Here is a 17,877-nt window from a genome sequence, read left to right on the forward strand (position 1 = left end):
TTGATTGAGGTATTCGATTTGCGATTGGGTTCATGGTTTTGACTTGGCCGATGATTTTTAAAATTAATCGGTAGCACCCGATTTATAATAATACATAAATCCCGTGCACCCCTCGTCACCTAAAAATATATTATTATAATATCAAAATAGTACATGCAGACAATAACGTGAATTTTTTTTCCGACGTAAATACTGGTTGATTAACACATAACACAAAACCACACCACGAAAAACACTTCAGAACACCGCATTATAAAAAATATAAAAAACATAGGCCATCGCCTCTCACACTAGCCAAATCAAATTCTTCCTTGGTTTCAAGATATAAGGTGTATTTTTTCTTGAAAAGTCAAATTTATTAAACTTTGACTAAGTTCGGAGTAAAAAATATCGGCATCCATAATACTAAATAAAAAATATAAAATTTTATTTCATGATGAATTTGATGATCGATACTTCGTATTATAAATATTAATATAGTTCTCTACAAATTTGGTCAAACTTGAAGAGCTTTGACTTTTTAAAATCTGATATACCTATATTTTAAAAACAAACAGGCTAATTTATTTTATAAAAACACTAGCAAAAGAGCCCGTGCGTTGCAACGGGATCAAACCATACAACACGTCTTAACCTAATAATCATGACTTGAGACATTTATTTAAACTTACTGCATAAATAGAATTTAAAAATTGTTAAATAAGTAAAATAACATCATATTTAGATTGTACGCATCACTATAGATTCAAATTCAAATTACATTATAAATAGAAATTTAAAAAATTAAATAGGTAAGATACATTATATTTCGATTCAACACATTTTTTGAATGAAAGTTCATATGTAATAATTTAAAATTAGAGTTACAGTTTAAAAGATATATATTTTTAAAATATGTGTTAATTATAATTGGACCACGGATTAATTAACAACATGGATCGGCCTCGTTATAAAAAAATGGATTATACGCTATTGATTAAAATTACAGCATAAATAAAATTTTAAAATTGTTAAATAGATAAAACAACATTATATTTAGATTGTGTGCATCACTATTGATTAAAATTACATTATAAACAGAATTTTAAAAAATTAAATAGATAAACTAACATTATATTCAGATTCTACATATTTTTTAATAAAATTTTATATATAATAATGTAAAATTGGAGTTAGCGTTTAAAAGATATGATTTTTTAAAGTATTTTGCACTTATAATTGAACTACAGATTAATTAATTAAAAACTGTAGGGGTGTTTTCGAAAACATATGGAAAACTTTGATTTTTTTTTTAATCAACTATGTACAGCGGGTTTATTTTATGAAAACAGAAGGAGGTTTCTGCAAAAATTCCAGAAAACGATTCGTTCTCCCACTTAATTATGTACTGCGGGTTGATTTTGGGAATTTACGGGGGTTTTCTGTAAGAATACAAAAAACGATTCGGTTCTCACTTAAATCGAGACTGTGTGTTGATTTCGAGAAACTTTAGGGGGTTTTCTGCAAAACAACCACAACGGACGGCTGAAGCACTGCGTGCTTTATATATTAGGGAGAGATACAACACCAACGGCCCACCAACGCGGGCTTAATCCTTCTAGTAGTTGATTAATCATGGACTAATCCTGTAATTTCTTCAGACCATTAGCACAGCCCAACATCTCCGGGAGATCTATTGATGTTACTTTATCTTCCACCATTCGATTATATTGATGTTACTTTATCTTCCACCATTCAATTTTATTTAATCTGACAGAAAGGATGGATGCTGCCCAAAACTCTATGAATGCATGGGAATGCTCGACGATCAGCGATGATTTGTTAACAAGGCCATGAGAGAGAGAGAGAAAGAGAAAATGCATCCATGTTCTTTAGAAAACTTAACAATAGTATCGAGTCAACCCAAATTAACACTCATTTACATATATACTATCAAGAAAGCCAAGAAAATTACAAGTAACAAATAAATTTTGTGCCTCATGCTACACAACTTCAATGTCTTGGCTACAATGGTGGAAAGGTTTCTATCACATAGATCAGATCTTTGCATACTTGAAGAACTGTTCCATACCTCCTGGTTAATTTGTCTGATCTTGCGCTCCAGTTTCTTCTTTCTCCATAAATCTCTCAAGAACACACTGTCAGTGTCATCATAGAGGTGACTACGAACGGTGTGCGTAAAATTATGCATATTGGGGGTCAAATAGAACAATCCAGCTTGCAAACGACGGTCGGCGTACCTAGAAATTGCACGGTCTACTTTGTCGTGCAAACTTTCGATCACCTTGATATTTTCCTTAAAGGATGTCCACGTACGAACCCTGTTCACACGATAAATCCATAGGATGTTCCGTCTTGCTGCGCGAAGCTTTATTTCATGATGTAGTGTCGTTGATCTAAGTATTACTGTAGGTTTACTCAATGCCCTTGTACCAAACTCATCATGAATACATAACCTAAACACCTTCTTTGATCCGATAACCTTGTGTTTTTTATAAACTACAGACCCAACCTTCTGTTTGATAAGGAATAAATATATCTTTCTTGGATTCTTCGTTTGCTTGATCCTAGGTTATGGGACATGAGATTTAAAATATTAACTCCTACTGTATTTCATGAAATTGAAAAAGGAAGTATATATGTATACATAAATAAATAAATACATAACAGAGCAGCAAGAACGCACCTGCTGCGATTGGAGGTTGCTTTATTCTCCATACCTACAAAACCAGCAGTACCAAATAAAACTAATTTGTTGCGGGTAGTAGTGCTTCTGGATTTGATATTATTTATTATGAGGACGTGCGTACAAAAATAATAATATTATGAGGACGACGTTGTTGCTAGAGTTCGATCAGAACCCGTCTGGGTAACTCGAGTTCGAATTCAAACTCTGATTTACATCGTGAGGCTTCCTATCTGGTCACTCAACTGATTAGCGGTCCATGGCACACTCCCTCCCGCGCCCCTCCCTTCGCCAGAGAGAGTATCTGGTGAAACGGGACAACCAGCAATAGATGGGCCGTTGGATTCGAAAGAGAGGGACGAGATTCCGTGCGATGATTGGGCTCCTGGTATATTTGCAAAACAGTTCTAGCAGTGCAGCTAAATCCAGCGAATTGACCTCCACGCATCGAGATCGTCTTCCTCCTCCCCCTTGTCATGTGTTCTGTACCATTGCAGCAGGCTAGAGCTAGGGTTAAGCAAAATTTGGGCGAGCGCTCTCTCTCTCTCTCTCTCTCTCTCTGTGACCCCTCGTTTCACCAGATATGCGCCTTCCTCTCTCTCTCTCTCTCTCGGCTTCCGGCGTTCACTCACCAGTGCCCAGAATCTAACTGTGTTCCAGCGACGGCACGCCGTGATTGCCTCCGCCTAGCAACGCAGCGCTGCAGCTCCAGGGATGCCAATGTTGCAGCTGATTAGGAGCCAGCCATCCTCTTTTTTACTGGTAAAGGATACACGGTATGAGCACTAATTTTGCTTCTTCTGCAATCCACGTTCCCAATCCTTCAGTTCCCCGATTTGTTTGAATGCAGTGGCATTTGGTAAACTGAATAGTTTGACCGCTGAATCGATGTGCGGCATGAAGTTACAATTAGTCGATAGTTTTACCAGTAATTATAGCCGACTGGAAAAATAGATGAGGGGAAATATGCGTGTACAATCTGTAGGCCAGTTACAAGGTTTGACTCCCTGTTTTGATCCTTTGTTAATAAAAAAAGTATCAAATACAAAGTGCACCTTGCTATGTCCAACTGAACTTTGTGAAGGCATTACAAGTTCATCTTCGAAATTTGATTATCTAGTACACCCTCTCCCTTAAACTGGTGTTTTCAGTTATATACAATGTAGTAAACCATGAGTTGCAGAATGTCAGTATAATCCGTTTGCAAAACCTCATAAATTGTGAGGTCCCTCTGCAGTTAGCAGGGATGAAAAAATATCCTAGTCGTTGCAACTATAAGATTGGAGAATAGACAGTTAGTAAATTTATATGAAGAAATCAGTGCTCCAGCAGGCATTGGCTCATATTTATAATGTTTCCACATGATAATTAGTACTTTTATATGAAGAAACCAGTGCTCCAGCAGGGGTTGGCTCGAGCTCAGTGCTAGTAGGCAGAACAGATAGGTGTGGTACTGCCTCCCGATTGCTCTATTGCAAGTGAAGCATCAGCAGAATATCTAAATCATAAGGGTAAAAGTTTATCCTCAGCTGGAACAGTAAGATTGGAAATAGACAAAGGAGCTGCATGAATATAAACATTTTTCATGTTTTCCAAGTAAAAAAGAAAGTTTCCATATGACTGTTAGTACTTGCATGAACAGGGTAGCACCTGGGATTCATGGTACAGATCAGCAGTAAATTACTTGCTACGCAACTCTCGTCTCACTTTGTAGATTTTGAATGCGAAGTGCCTTTCTTGATGTCCAACTGAGGAAACCCTCAATAATTTTCAGGTTCCTTATTTTGCCAGAATTTCTCACTAGCATAACCCTGAACTTACAAGCGGTACCAAACCCTCACTATTTTTTTTTGTAATGCCAGCAATTAAGAACATCTTTTTTTGTAATCAACACTTACTAATGATTTTAGGAGTAAGCCATGATCTGGTACACAATAGATGATGTTCTTATTTTTCAGGTAGATGATTTTCTTATTTTCACTAATGTTGTCCTTTCGTCTTGGATATATGCATCTAAAAATAGATGATGTTCCTATTTTTCAGGTAGGACAATATCAAAATAGACCACAGTGGGTTGTGTCACTATCCTTGTGAAATATATTACATGTACACAATGTTTGAGTCTGACCGTGTTTACGACAGTGGTGTACAGAAATTTAAATGTGACCCTGTCAAATTTTCTGGAGTTTTTACATTATGTATCCTAATTCGATTAAACTTCTGCGACACAATTCGGGCATGATTGGAACTACTGTAGTCATCTTGAAGCCTTGGAGCAACTTCTCCAGTGATTATGACACTTGATACTGAATTATTAACGCTGCCATAAAAGGCATTCTGTCTATAAATAAGCAGATTTGGGAAGTACCATTCTTTTCCCCAGAATAGCCAGATTTCAAATTTTTCAGTTCACAATAATTAGCTAAAGCGTCCATTGCAAAAAAAAAAAAAAAAAGAAACAACTACAGATTTACATTAACATTACTCTTGGCCAGCATGCCCGCTGGTGCTTGAACGGCACGTAACAAGGAGACAGGGTCAAGGGGAGAAGGTTCTATTGTCCAGGACAGAGGCCATCGAGAAATTTTCCTAACCCTGGCTCGTAGTTTGATGGTGTCGTGCAGAGAAGAGGGGATCCCACGGATTGAAGAACACGGGAAGGAAAGGGATGACAGGTATGTTCGGGACTATTCACACATTTCAATGATTTGACGAGGTTCAAAATGTAAAATGTAACAGCAGCCCTTCTTATGATAATTCTGTTCCATCTATTCTGCATCCAACGGCCCAGAATCTCCTGGTGCATTCGGTGCGCCAGTTCAACCGGTGCACAGGATACGAATTGGGCCTGGTCAGAAATACTAAATTCTACTCCTTATAGCGTACAACAAACCTGCGGGTGAAAGATCAGATCGTGTGCGTGTGTGCACGATGAGATCCATCGATCAGTTTCTCAAAAAAAGCCTACAGATAGATCTCGATCTCCTTTCTTTGGTATCGATCTTCATCTTCCTATCTTCACCCACAATCTGCATCTTCCATAATCCTGATCGCTATCCCTATTCCCTAGTTCGCTCATCACCTCATCATTAGCGCCTACTGCTAGCACACCTCTCCTGCTCCTGTGTGCTTGACAATAGCCTTAGGTTATCAGATTTTCCAATGAAGCACAAGGGAAGATAGTTTGACTATAGATAAGTGCTAGAAATCATATGTTGCCAGATTTCACATATACGATGACAACGTAAACATAAACATAAAACACACACACTAACTGAACAGAGAACAAAAACATAAACACACACGAACTGTAGCTCAATACACCAATCAGTGCAATGTTAGCCTCTGGTGGCTACTGCCTGATGAATGAATGCCTGGCCAAGCATCAGTATCAATTCCAAAACATTTATCCCCAAACTATTTATTCCAGGCAGCTGCATCCAGCACCAGATTCCCATTGAAATCGAGAAAGACACATAAAAACACACTGCATATTACCACTCATCAAAATTGTTCATTTCCGATCACAGATCAGACTGAACGACTAGTGCCATATAACTGATGGACTGAAGGATCAGACTGGGCACCGATGCGATGTGATGCGATGCAAATACACAGAACGGACGCCACTACTCTTTCCTTCTCCTCTTTACCCTCCCCTGCTGCACCGCAATAGCGCCCTCAAGCTTCGCATCCTTCGAATCGTCATTGCCGCCGGTGCCTGGCGCCGGGTAGAGAGGCAGCGCGATCGACTCGGGTGCCTTCAGGTGCAGAGCCCGCACGTTCCTCCACTTCCTGGGCACGCAGGCGGCAGCCGCCTCCACCGCGGCCACCACGTTCTTCACCGCCTCGGCCGGCGCCATCGCCGCGTGCCCCACCCGCACGGCGCGGCACGTGCCGGCCTCCACCCGCAGCTCGACGCGGCGCGCCGCCTCCCTCGCGAACTCGGCCCACGCCGGGTCGGCGAGGTCGACGGGGACGACCCTCCCGCGGCCCTTGGCGCCCTTGCCGCTGCTCGGGATCTTGAGCCGGCTGTCAACGAGGACCAGACCGCGGCGCGCGACGGCGGGGAGGGAGCGGAGCGCAGAGGAGGGGAGCGTCTCGATGTCGTCCGGGAGGTCGTCCGGGAGGCGGTCGGCGACGAGTAAGATGGAGGGGAACGGGGAGAGCGGGAGGCGGAGATGGTGCTCGAACCGGCGGACGGGGGCGCTCTTCAAGGTGACGAGGAGGTAGATGGGCTCCGGCGCCGGGGAGGGGTGGTGCTTGAGCCACCGGAGGAGCGCGCCCACCGCGCGGACCACGGCCTCGCGGCCGAGGCGGGGGTTGGGCGCGGGGGCGGAAGCCATCATCGCTGGCGGCGGCGGGAGTTTGGGAATTTGGGATGTGACAAAGAGTTGAAGCTAGGGTTTTATGTTTGCTCGCGGGGTTGGGTTCGGTTGCGCCGATGTTTGTTGGGTCGGACCAGAAAGAGCCGGCGGTTCGGCTCGGCCTCTGCAACCAAGGTGACGGTAGGTGGGTTCGTTTCGGCGGAGTGAATTGAAAAACACCACGCAAGGATGTATTTCGTTTCGTGTTGGGCCGAAGGAGGTTTATTTTTTTTTTCGTTTCGTGTTTTCCTGGACTAGCTGGTAGGGCCTAAGGAGGCTGCACGCGCTAAGTTATTATTAAAACTATTGTATGTAATTATAAAATACGTAACTATTAGCAAATACGAAAATTATATGTTGCGTGGCTGCAGAAATTCATACAAATATTGTATATCTTTCTTGTATTATTCAAAGAAAAAAATTAAAAAGGCATATGCTCAACATTTTTTTATTGAGTTACTCGTATATTGATTGTATTATTTTAAACGCACAGTTGCTTAAAAAGTTGATGGCATGTATTAAAAATATTTGTGTAAACATAATAAACTTTAGAAATGCATTATAACTGTTAAACTTTTACACAGAAAATATAGATGTTTCTTGAAATATAAAATTATTTTACACAATAATATCTAAAATGTTCATCATATCTTTAGAAAATTACATATTATTATTGATACCACTGTGTAATAAACTCTTAAAAATATTCATTCATTATATCTACATTTTGCAGAACATTTTTCGAGATACACATTGTAAAAAAATGTATGGAGAAAATGTTTACCATAAATTACAAAAAGTTCGCCGTGCATTATGTAAAATCTTCATCAAATCGTAAGAGAATTTTTCAACATATGTTACAAAAATTGTCAATTTGCATTCGAAATATGTTCACCGTATATTACCAAAATTTTATTTTATTAAAAATATATTCACCGTTTGTAAAAAGAACCTTTTTTTAGAGATAGTTTGTAAAAAAACTTGGGCAACAATTTATACGTTGTTTAGCTCGATTTGCAACGACCCGTCCCAAAGTTGATATTGACATGTAAAAATTACCAATCTTGGTACTAACCTTCACGTACTACCCCAGTTGTGATGCTTTTATGCAATTAACTCCATTTCAAGGTCAAGTACGAATTTGTCTCTTTTTCTAAACACATCCCGGTTCATTAAAAAAGACCAAAGTGAATTGTTTGGTTAGTTAACGAAAAACCGAACGAAAACCGTTATATCATGTCCGAAAAACAAGACACACATGACACGTGGCAACCGACACAAGAACGCACACATACTGTTTAAGAGAAAAGCGTCGTCAAGGTTACCACCTAGCATCATCGTCATCATGCATCCACGTAGGCGGCTACGATTCTACCATCGACGACCATTGAAAAAGCCCTCATCGCGAAGAAGCATCGAGGCTTGCGTTGACCGATGCCAAACAGTCAGTCACACGCGTCGCGACCAGGCAGCTCAGACTCTGTCAACGAGCATTCTTGGGGAAAAGCGTTGGTGTTAGAGCATATATCTCCATATGTGGTTTTGGTAATTGATGACAATTCCTATGGACTAATGGTTGCCTTAAGTTATATTTATAGGATTTGTCCATAGGCACTTCTTGAAGTCCATCACCAAGGTGGTATTCAAGGTATTATCCAAAGAATGGTCATAGAGACACAAGGTTGATCAAGATCGTCAGACAAAGAGTAAATCAAAATGATCAACACACAAAGCGTACAAGATGTACCGAGAGGGATCAAGTGATCCCATGGTATGGTAAGCAGTGTCCAGTACGTATTTGTGTACTAACCCATGGTCTTTGTGAGAGTTCTATGTGGGGGTTAGGTGTGTTTCCATGGGCTTGCGTCTAGAGGAATATCTCATACAACCCATGAAGGATGACGTCAAGTGGTGATCGTCATCAAGATTGCGGTGTGCAAGTTCAAGAGGATCAGCACGAATATATCGTGCTTGAAGCTTGACGTCCATTGTGGTGGCAATGGACTTGTGAAGATATGCTGAAGAGTGGCTCACCCATAGTAAGTATGGGGGAGCAATCAACTAGTCTTCATCAAGCCAAGGCAATCAAGAAAGGTGGTCCATCTTGAGGAAGCCAAGATCATCATCATCTAGCTCAAGAGGACGAGGTGCAAGGTATAGGTTTTCCCATGATAGGTTTTCTATTTAGGATAGTTTGATGTACTATCAAGGGGGCTCTCCAGTGAGTAGCTTGATCGTATCGTTCGTTGAGAGCTCAAACCATTTGCATCCTTGCATCATACTTCTTGGTTCTTGTTTGGTGTTTCTCTTTGTGAGTTTTAGAGCTTATGGTCATCTTCGTGACAAGCTCAAGTTCATCGAAAACGGAGTCCATATGCATCTACTATGATGTTTTCGATGTTGGAGTTTTTGCCGGTTCTTCATTCATAGAGGACTCACATCTCTATATCATTGGCATTTTCATATCTGCATGGTCTTAAGATTTCATATATGCATGTCGTTGTTTGGATAGCTCTTGTTGTCCTGAATCCAACAAGCTTGGGTTTGCTTGATTCGGAGCTCGTATGCGAAAGTTATGGCTGTTTCAGTGGCGAGCGATAGTACCGCTGGACCTAGCGGTAGTACCGCTAGAGGTGGCGGTAGTACCGCTGGCCCTAGCGGTAGTACCGCTAGAGCTGGCGGTAGTACCGCCCCTGGTCAGCGGTAGTACCGCTCCAAGATTTTAGTACCGTCATCTTTGCGGTTGTACTGTGTCGGACATTTTTGCGAAGACTTTCTTGGCGGTGGTTGGCCCGGTAGTATCTTTGTGCTACCATGGGCTCAGCGGTAGTACCGCTGCAGCCAGCGGTAGTACCGCTGAGCTCGGGCTGTAAGTGGGGGTAACGGCTTGATTCCTTCTCCCACTATATAAAGGGGGTTTTCTTCCCCCTTGGTCTGATCTATCCGTTGAGCTCTTGTTCTACCTCCATTGTTGACATTCTTAGAGCTTGCTAACTCTCAATCCCTCCAATGATTCTTGCTTGTTCTTGATGGAAAAGAGAGAGGATATCTAGATCCACATCTCCACCAATCACTTTCTCCTCTATGTGAGGGGAACCCCTTGGATCTAGATCTTGGAGTTCTTTGTGAGCTCCTTGTTCTTCCTCTCATATTTGTCCATAGCTTTCGTTATTGTGGAGGGATTTGAGTGTGAGCGACTTGACCACTTCGTGTGTTCTTGCCATTGCATGAGTTGCATCGGTTTGAGTTCTCCACGGTGATTCGTGGAAGTGAGGAGTTGAGAAGCGTACTACCTTTGGTACTTAGTACCCTAGATATTGTTCTTCGTGGATGCTTTGGCGTCCTAGAAGCTTGGTGGTGTCTCGGAGCTCAATCATTGTGGTGTGAAGCTCCGGGCAAGCGTCGGGGTCTCCAATTAGGTTGTGGAGATTGCCCCCAGCAATTTGTACGGGTACCGGTAACCGCCCCCAATGGTTGCCACGTGTACGGGTTCGGTGACCGCCCCCAAGGTTTGCCATTTGTACGGGTTCGGTGACCGCCCTCAAGGGTCCCTTAGTGGAATCACGGCATCTTGCATTGTGCGAGGGCGTGAGGAGATTACGGTGGCCTTAGTGGCATCTTGGGGAGCATTGTGCCTCCACACCGCTCCAACGGAGATTAGCATTCGCAAGGGTGTGAACTTCGGGATACATCATCGTCTCCCCGTGCCTCGGTTATCTCTTACCTGAACCCTTTACTTATGCACTTTACTTTGTGATAGACATATTGTTTATTGTAATATATCTTGCTATCACTTAGTTGTTTATCTTGCTTAGCATAAGTTGTTGGTGCACATAGGTGAGCCTAGTTGTTTGTAGGTTTTGTGCTTGACATATTAAACGTTAGTTTTATTCCGCATTTGTTCAAGCCTAAACCTTAATTATTTGAAAGCTCCTATTCACCCCCCCCTCTAGGCGACATCCACGTCCTTTTAGTTGGGCTTGCATCGAGCCAGTGCCAGAGCTGACCACCCGTCTCGTGTCATTGGCACCGCAAGGGCCCTTCCTCAACAGCTCCGACTTCATGGAGACAATATGAGGCAGAGCGACCCCTCGAACATGCGAGGAGAGACCGACTATCAGCAAGCCAACTCCGCCTGAACCATCACCAAGCCAACTCTGCCTGAAGCCGCCATCGTTGCCACATAAGAAGTCGTGCAGAACAAACACGTTGTGGGACGGGCACCTGCCGACTGCAATGTCACGAACGTCCAGCCCATGGAGCGCGCAAACGGAGTCCAAAATTCTTCCAGGCGAAGCCCCAAATGGGGAAGCGACGATGCCGCGAAGAACTGGATCCAATGGTGCGTGAAGGATGGACTCCACGACGATGCCTCCAAGGAGGTGAAACGACATCCACAAACGCCGACGCCATCGGTCGGTAATAGTCCGACAACCTTTCGCCGAGAGCAATACCCAAACCCACACCCCCACACATAGAACCTTCACCGACCCACACATCTCCAACGAAGCCACCGCGCCATGACCAAGTAGGAGCCGCCACCATCACCCTCGCCATCGGGAAACCGTCGACGAGCCCGATCCAGCCAGATCAGGCAACCCGTCGTAGCTGCAACACCAAAAAAGAGCCTCAAACAGGGAGGGGGCCGCCACCTCACCCCAACTCGCTGGACGAGCTACCTGATCAGGAGCCCACCAACCTAAGCACCAGCCCGGACCACCACGACACCTAGCCGGAGAAACGATGTTGCAGGAGTCCACTTCCACGACACGCATCACGGGAGTTGAACCTCCCTTCACCCGCGCAAGCCACATCCCATGAGGTTCTAGATCTAGATTACACGAATGCCACACCCGCGGTCGCGCTCATCGGGATGGCACGCCCATTTTCGCGACCAGACGTTGCATCGCATGCCGAAGACCCGCTCCACCGCGAGCGAGGACGCCGCCTCAAAGCCGAGCGTTGGATTGCCACCAATCTGCTCGAGAGATTCCCTCCTCCAAGTGGGCAGCGGTGAGAGAGCACCTCGCCGCCGCCGGCTCCGTGCAGCCTTTGCCTGCCGGAGGCCACCGACGACGGCGGGAGGGAGGAGGTTATTGGTGGGGGGTCACTGCCCGTGTTGCCCGAGGGAGGGAGCGGTGTGGGAGGAGTAAGTACGTATTTGTCATGTCTATCGCATTTTTTGTGTGTCCTACAAATCTATCAATGTCCTTCCTAATTTTCTAAATCTATCTAACGTACCTTTTTTTACTAATAAAGTAAGGTGTGTTTCTCTAAAATACTATTTGTTCAACTTTTTTTTTGTTTTCTTAGTATTTGATTGAGGTGGTACTATTTAAATAACTGCTCAAAATACAGCTTCAATGTTATATAGAGGAGAGAATTACTCTCGTGGGGCATGAGCCATGCTTTTCAAAAAGACGAGAAAAAGAGTCGACAATAAATATGTGTACATAGGTCGAACTAGGAATGGCATCAGCACGCTATGGGTATGGGTGAAACCTTTTCATAGCCTTTCCTGTCTCGCCTAAGCATCAATTTAAACGACTTATAATCATAAACTGCTTTAAATAATATACTTTACAAAATAGATTATAACAACAACATATATTTATAAACAACAACACATAGCTATACATTTTTAGTTCACAAATTCTTGACATAGTATAGATTGTAGAGATAAGTTTACATAGATTTGATATGGATACATTGATACGTGGGCATGAAACTAATTTGTCGCTTAGAGCATCTACAACCGGACGTCTCAAATGATTCTTCATATGCCCGCGGACACGCTTTGTCAGTGATCGGATAGGAGAAAGAAGAAAAATGATCCAACCAGATCCTCATATCATCCCTATCATACCTATACGTTAGGGTTGTGAGTGAACCCTCGTATCCATCTCAAATACATGAAGGATATGAGGGCTCGTGGGTGGGCCAGGTCAGTCCACCACATAAGACAGGACCCCATCATGAGCCACCTTTTCTTTTTCTTTATTCATTTTTTTCTCTCTCTTTCTCTCCAACAATCATGTACAAGTGACCGCACATATGAAAAAGAAAAATGAAGAGTATGACCGCGCGGACAGAAAATAGAGGAGGACATAGCGGACTGACCGGGCGCGTCCACAAGCGTTTAAGAGCATCTACAACCGGACCCCTCAAATCCTGCCCCTCAAATGCCCGCAGACACACCCGGGCGCGTCCGCGGACAGTGACCGGTCACGCCTCAAATATTGCATTCTACATCCCGATATCTCAAATTAGAAACCTAGAATCCATAGTATTACATGCAACGTAAACCTAATACTAAGAGAAGCTCGTCCGACTCCATCGTGCCCATGTCCAACGGCTGGCTGCACCCCTCATAGTGTCGGTCCGGTCGCTGACGAGGTAGAGTAGGACATGGGACACTAGCCGACTTACAGGAGACAAGCTCCCGTCGTCTCCCATGCCCCACTCTTCCTCATTAGAGCCCGTAACCCGGATGGTGCCAGTCAACGTGAGGTTGATGACGGATCCTTCTTGGGAGGAGGCAACGTCCATCACGACGTGGTTGCGTCGACCGCACTGCTACACCCTACAGGGCGTCGGAGAATGTGACTCCAACTCTCCAAAATCTTTCTCCACGAGGGTCTCTACCACATCCCGTGACCGCTGCCTCGCCCGGCAGGCACGTCGCGCCATGACATCGTCCGAGGTCGACCATGATTCATGCTCGGTGCGCCAACGGAGGAGTTACATTTCCGGCACAGCGTGCGGACACCACACGGACCGCATCACCTCCGGTGAGGCAACAACACTGGATCCAAGCACCGGTTGTGCGGAAGCAATGGATTCCCGGTGTTGCAGTCTGACGCTGTTGTTGTGCGGCCGCCTCCCGAGAGCCGTGGAGCGCAAGTCGGACGACCATCTCCTCCTCGGGGCCGCGTGGGACGAGCTTGTGGTCGACGGATCTGGAGGTGAAGGACTCGGATCCGTTGCCCGCCATGTCGGATCTGAGCTTGGGTGGCGAATGGGAGTGGAAGGGAGCGGAGTGAAGCGGCTAGGGTTTAGTCCGACGAACGGATGGGGACGAATATATGTGTGGTAGATGCGGGCCAGTGCGGGCTAGGCGGGCGTGCCCGGGCTCCCCCATATCCGGCCCATGTTTAGGCTGGAAATGGGGGGTGCCGGTCTTCTGAGACATTTGAGGACGGTTTGAGAGGCCCGTCTGGATCGATTTTTGTGACCAGGCGGCTTGCTCGGGCGTTTGAAAAGGATTTAAGGGGTCTTAATATATATGCTCTAAGAGTATCTCTAGCAGACCCCGTAAACTGGTCAAACCCGAAAAAAAGGTGTTTACATTTTCGGTCAAAAAACGGTGGGAGCAGACCCCGTAAAACTTGTTTGACCCTTAAACTTTTTAAGGGGCACGGTAAATCCATCCGCGAAAACCTTATATGTGTAGTTTTGAAGGCAATATACAGTTCAATCCGTAAACTGGTCAAATCTCGTCGGAGGAAACGCGTCGCCGCGGAACTGGACGGAATCTACCTCGAACTCGCCGAAATACGTCACCGCATGTCGAAAGAAGCCGCCGCACGCCGGAATTTGTCACCGCCGGTCCGAATGGCAGCCAGCTCGACCTCCACTGTCGAAACGATGCCGTCCACGGGCAGGATGGAGCAGGCCACCGGCGACCTGAATGAGGGCGAGGAGGCACAAGAGAAGAGCGGCGCAGGATGGGGGAGCTCGTGCGGCCATGACGGGGAACATATGCGATGGGCAGTGTCGAGCTCAATCGGGGACGTGCAGTGCCGAGCTCAATCGGGGGCGGCGGCGCAAGGCTCCTTCATTTTATGCATGCCCGGGAACGGGCGGCGCCGGGGCGCCAGGGCGAGGCACGCCGTGGCCGGAGACGGCTCGCCGGAACGGGAGGAAAAAAGAAAATAAAATAAACACAGTTCCATTTACGGGGTCTGTTTTGTCCGAGGTAATTTCGCACTGTAATAACGATTTACAGTTGAAAAGACCTTGATGACGCCTAGAAGGGGGGTGAATAGGCTATTTAAAAACTTCTTCGGATTTGGCTTAAACCTAATGCGGAAATAAACTAAGAGGATACTTGTCAAGCACAAATCTTAAATGCACTAGACACTGCAACGTGTATCAACAACACGATCTACCAAGATGGACACAATATAGTTACTAACAAGCACAAGTAAGTTACACAAACTTACTTGAGCTATATCACATGACAAGTAGGTGAACGACACAAGATACTAGATCACACTAGCACACGATATATCAAAAGCTGCAAGTGTGAACGTGTGGATATAGAACGTATGCTTGAATGATTAATCTTGTACAAGAAATAACGAACACAATATAATGAGCACAAACAATATGCAATGTATGTATGCTCAAGTAACACAAGTAAACCACAAGTAAGGAGTTAGGGTTAAGGATAACCAAGGTCACTGAGACGAAGATGTATCCCGATATTCACTTCCTTGGAGGGAAGCTAGTCACCGTTAGAGAGGTGGATGTTACCACGAAGGCACACCAACACCACGAAGGCTCACCCTATTCTCCCTTTGAGATAACACCACGAAGGCGTTTCTCAACCACTAGTGGTAAGCATTTGAGGTGGCTTCCAAACCCTCACAAACTTTTCCGGGGGGTAATCACACGTATTGCTTCCTGTCCGAAGAACTCCTACCGCCTAGGAGTCTCCAACCTCCAAGAGTAACAAGATCACGGGGAATGCTCAAAACTTGCTCAAATCTCAAATAGCTTGGGTTGAGATAAGGAGAAGGATCCGATCTATCTTTTGATTGGAACAACTCTCAAAGGGGCTCACAAATGCTCTTGGGATCTAAGATTTCGTGTGAGCAAATGTGTGTGAGGTAGAAATGAGTTCTTATGAGGATAAGGCTGTGTTGGGGCGCCCTCTCACGAAGTGGGAGGGGCGTATTTATAGTGGGGAGAGAAAAACAGTCGTTGGGGACACTTTAAGTCACACAGGGGTCGGACATCCGGCAGTTCACGGATGTCCGGGCGTCCACAAGGGGTCGGACGTCCGACAGGGGTCGAACGTCCGAGGGTTGTAAATATATCTGGAACCACTGTGGAGTGAACAGGGACCGGACGTGTGGAGAAGGCCGGAAGTCCGAGTTATTCGACTCAAACTTCTCTGGTGCAAGATTCCGGATTTCCGAAAGGGGACGGACGTCCGGCCCTCGGACGTCCGGAGGGAGCCGGAAGTCCGAGTTATATGGCTCAAGTTTCTCTCGTGCAAAGTTCCGGATTTCCGAAGCTGGTCGGACGTCCGGGCCTCGGACGTCCGAAGGGAGCCAGAAGTCCGAGTTATATGGCTCAAGTTTCTCTGGTGCATAGTTCCGGATTTCCGAAGCTGGTCGGACGTCCGGGCCTCGGACGTCCGGGCCTCGGACGTCCGGAGGGAGCCGGAAGTCCGAGTTATATGGCTCAAGTTTCTATGGTGCATAGTTCCGGATTTCCGAAGCTGGTCGGACGTCCGGGCCTCGGACGTCCGGAGGAGGCCGGATGTCCGAGGCACTGGTCCTGTTTTCTGATAACAGCACAACGGTGGAGATGTGGTAAGAGCAAAACAGTGGATATCTAGTTTGAGCAAGTTCATCACAAAACCTGTGATCCCTTCTTAATAGTGCGGGATCCCTAAAGACTCAAGAATTATAAAAGGGGTACCGATGATCCATACTTGAGTGTATACTTTTATTCGCTGATCATCACTCCGCACCACTAACGTCAAAGGAACTGATACCTTTGAGTTAGCCCTTCCACTTGAGCTTGATGTTGTTGTTCCTTCTTGGCTCAAGTTGAAAGCAAGACATGATGAAGTCTTCAAGTAGCTCTCCCATACACAATGTGGAAAGCCTAGCTTATGTATTCATCTTCATTTGTCCACCATGTGAACATCCACAAGAATCAAGCCTATAGTGCTCAGGAATGCTTATCTTGATCTTGTCCTTGTTAGCACATGAGCTTGTCCTTATCAACACATGATCATTAACAATAGTTTCAATGATATATTCGTGCTGATCCACTTGAACTTGCACACCACAATCTTGATGACGATCACCACTTGACGTCATCCTTCATGGGTTGTATGAGATCTTCCTTTTGACGCAAGCCCATGGAAGCACACCTAACCCCCACATATGACTCTCACAAAGACCATGGGTTAGTACACAAACACGCAATGGACAATGCTTACCATACCATGGCATCACTTGATCCCTCTCGGTACATCTTATACGCTTTGTGTGTTGATCATCTTGATTTACTCTTTGTCTGAGATCTTGATCAACCTAGTGTCTCTATGACCATTCTTTGGATAATACCTTGAATACCATCTTGGTCATCATATAAACTCCTTGAACCCAACAGATGGACTTCAAGAAGTGCCTATGGGCAAATCCTATAAATATAACTTAAGGCAACCATTAGCCCATAGGAATTGTCATCAATTACCAAAACCACATATGGAGATATATGCTCTAACAATCTCCCCCATTTTGGTAATTGAAGACAAGCACTTCAAGAGAGTTTATATAAGGAAATAAGCATAACCAAGCGCACACATACAAGGTAATAATGCATGCGTGCAAGATGTAAATGCTTACGCAATAAAAGCAAAACCCTCTAAACATATCCAAAGTAAACTTTCTAAACTTGTCCCCCATTGGCATCGATTGCCAAAATGGACGAAAAGTTTAGAAAGCCAATATAGTGGGTGGTCCTCCAAAAAGTGTGCACTTCTCAGCAAATGAGTGCAAAGAAATACACAAATACAAT

General features: G+C 44.8%; 1 protein-coding gene across 1 annotated transcript; it reads right to left on the reverse strand.

Annotated features, from left to right (window-relative positions):
• Positions 1-5,974: 5,974 nt before the first annotated feature.
• LOC123427145 (ribosomal L1 domain-containing protein 1-like) lies at positions 5,975-7,047 on the reverse strand. The gene has a single exon (XM_045111118.1). It carries the CDS (start codon positions 7,033-7,035, stop codon positions 6,316-6,318), a length of 720 nt encoding a protein of 239 aa, XP_044967053.1. The 5' UTR covers positions 7,036-7,047; the 3' UTR covers positions 5,975-6,315.
• Positions 7,048-17,877: the final 10,830 nt, after the last annotated feature.

This window comes from Hordeum vulgare, chromosome 2H, assembly GCF_904849725.1.
Source record: "Hordeum vulgare subsp. vulgare chromosome 2H, MorexV3_pseudomolecules_assembly, whole genome shotgun sequence".
Classification (NCBI taxonomy): domain Eukaryota; kingdom Viridiplantae; phylum Streptophyta; class Magnoliopsida; order Poales; family Poaceae; genus Hordeum; species Hordeum vulgare.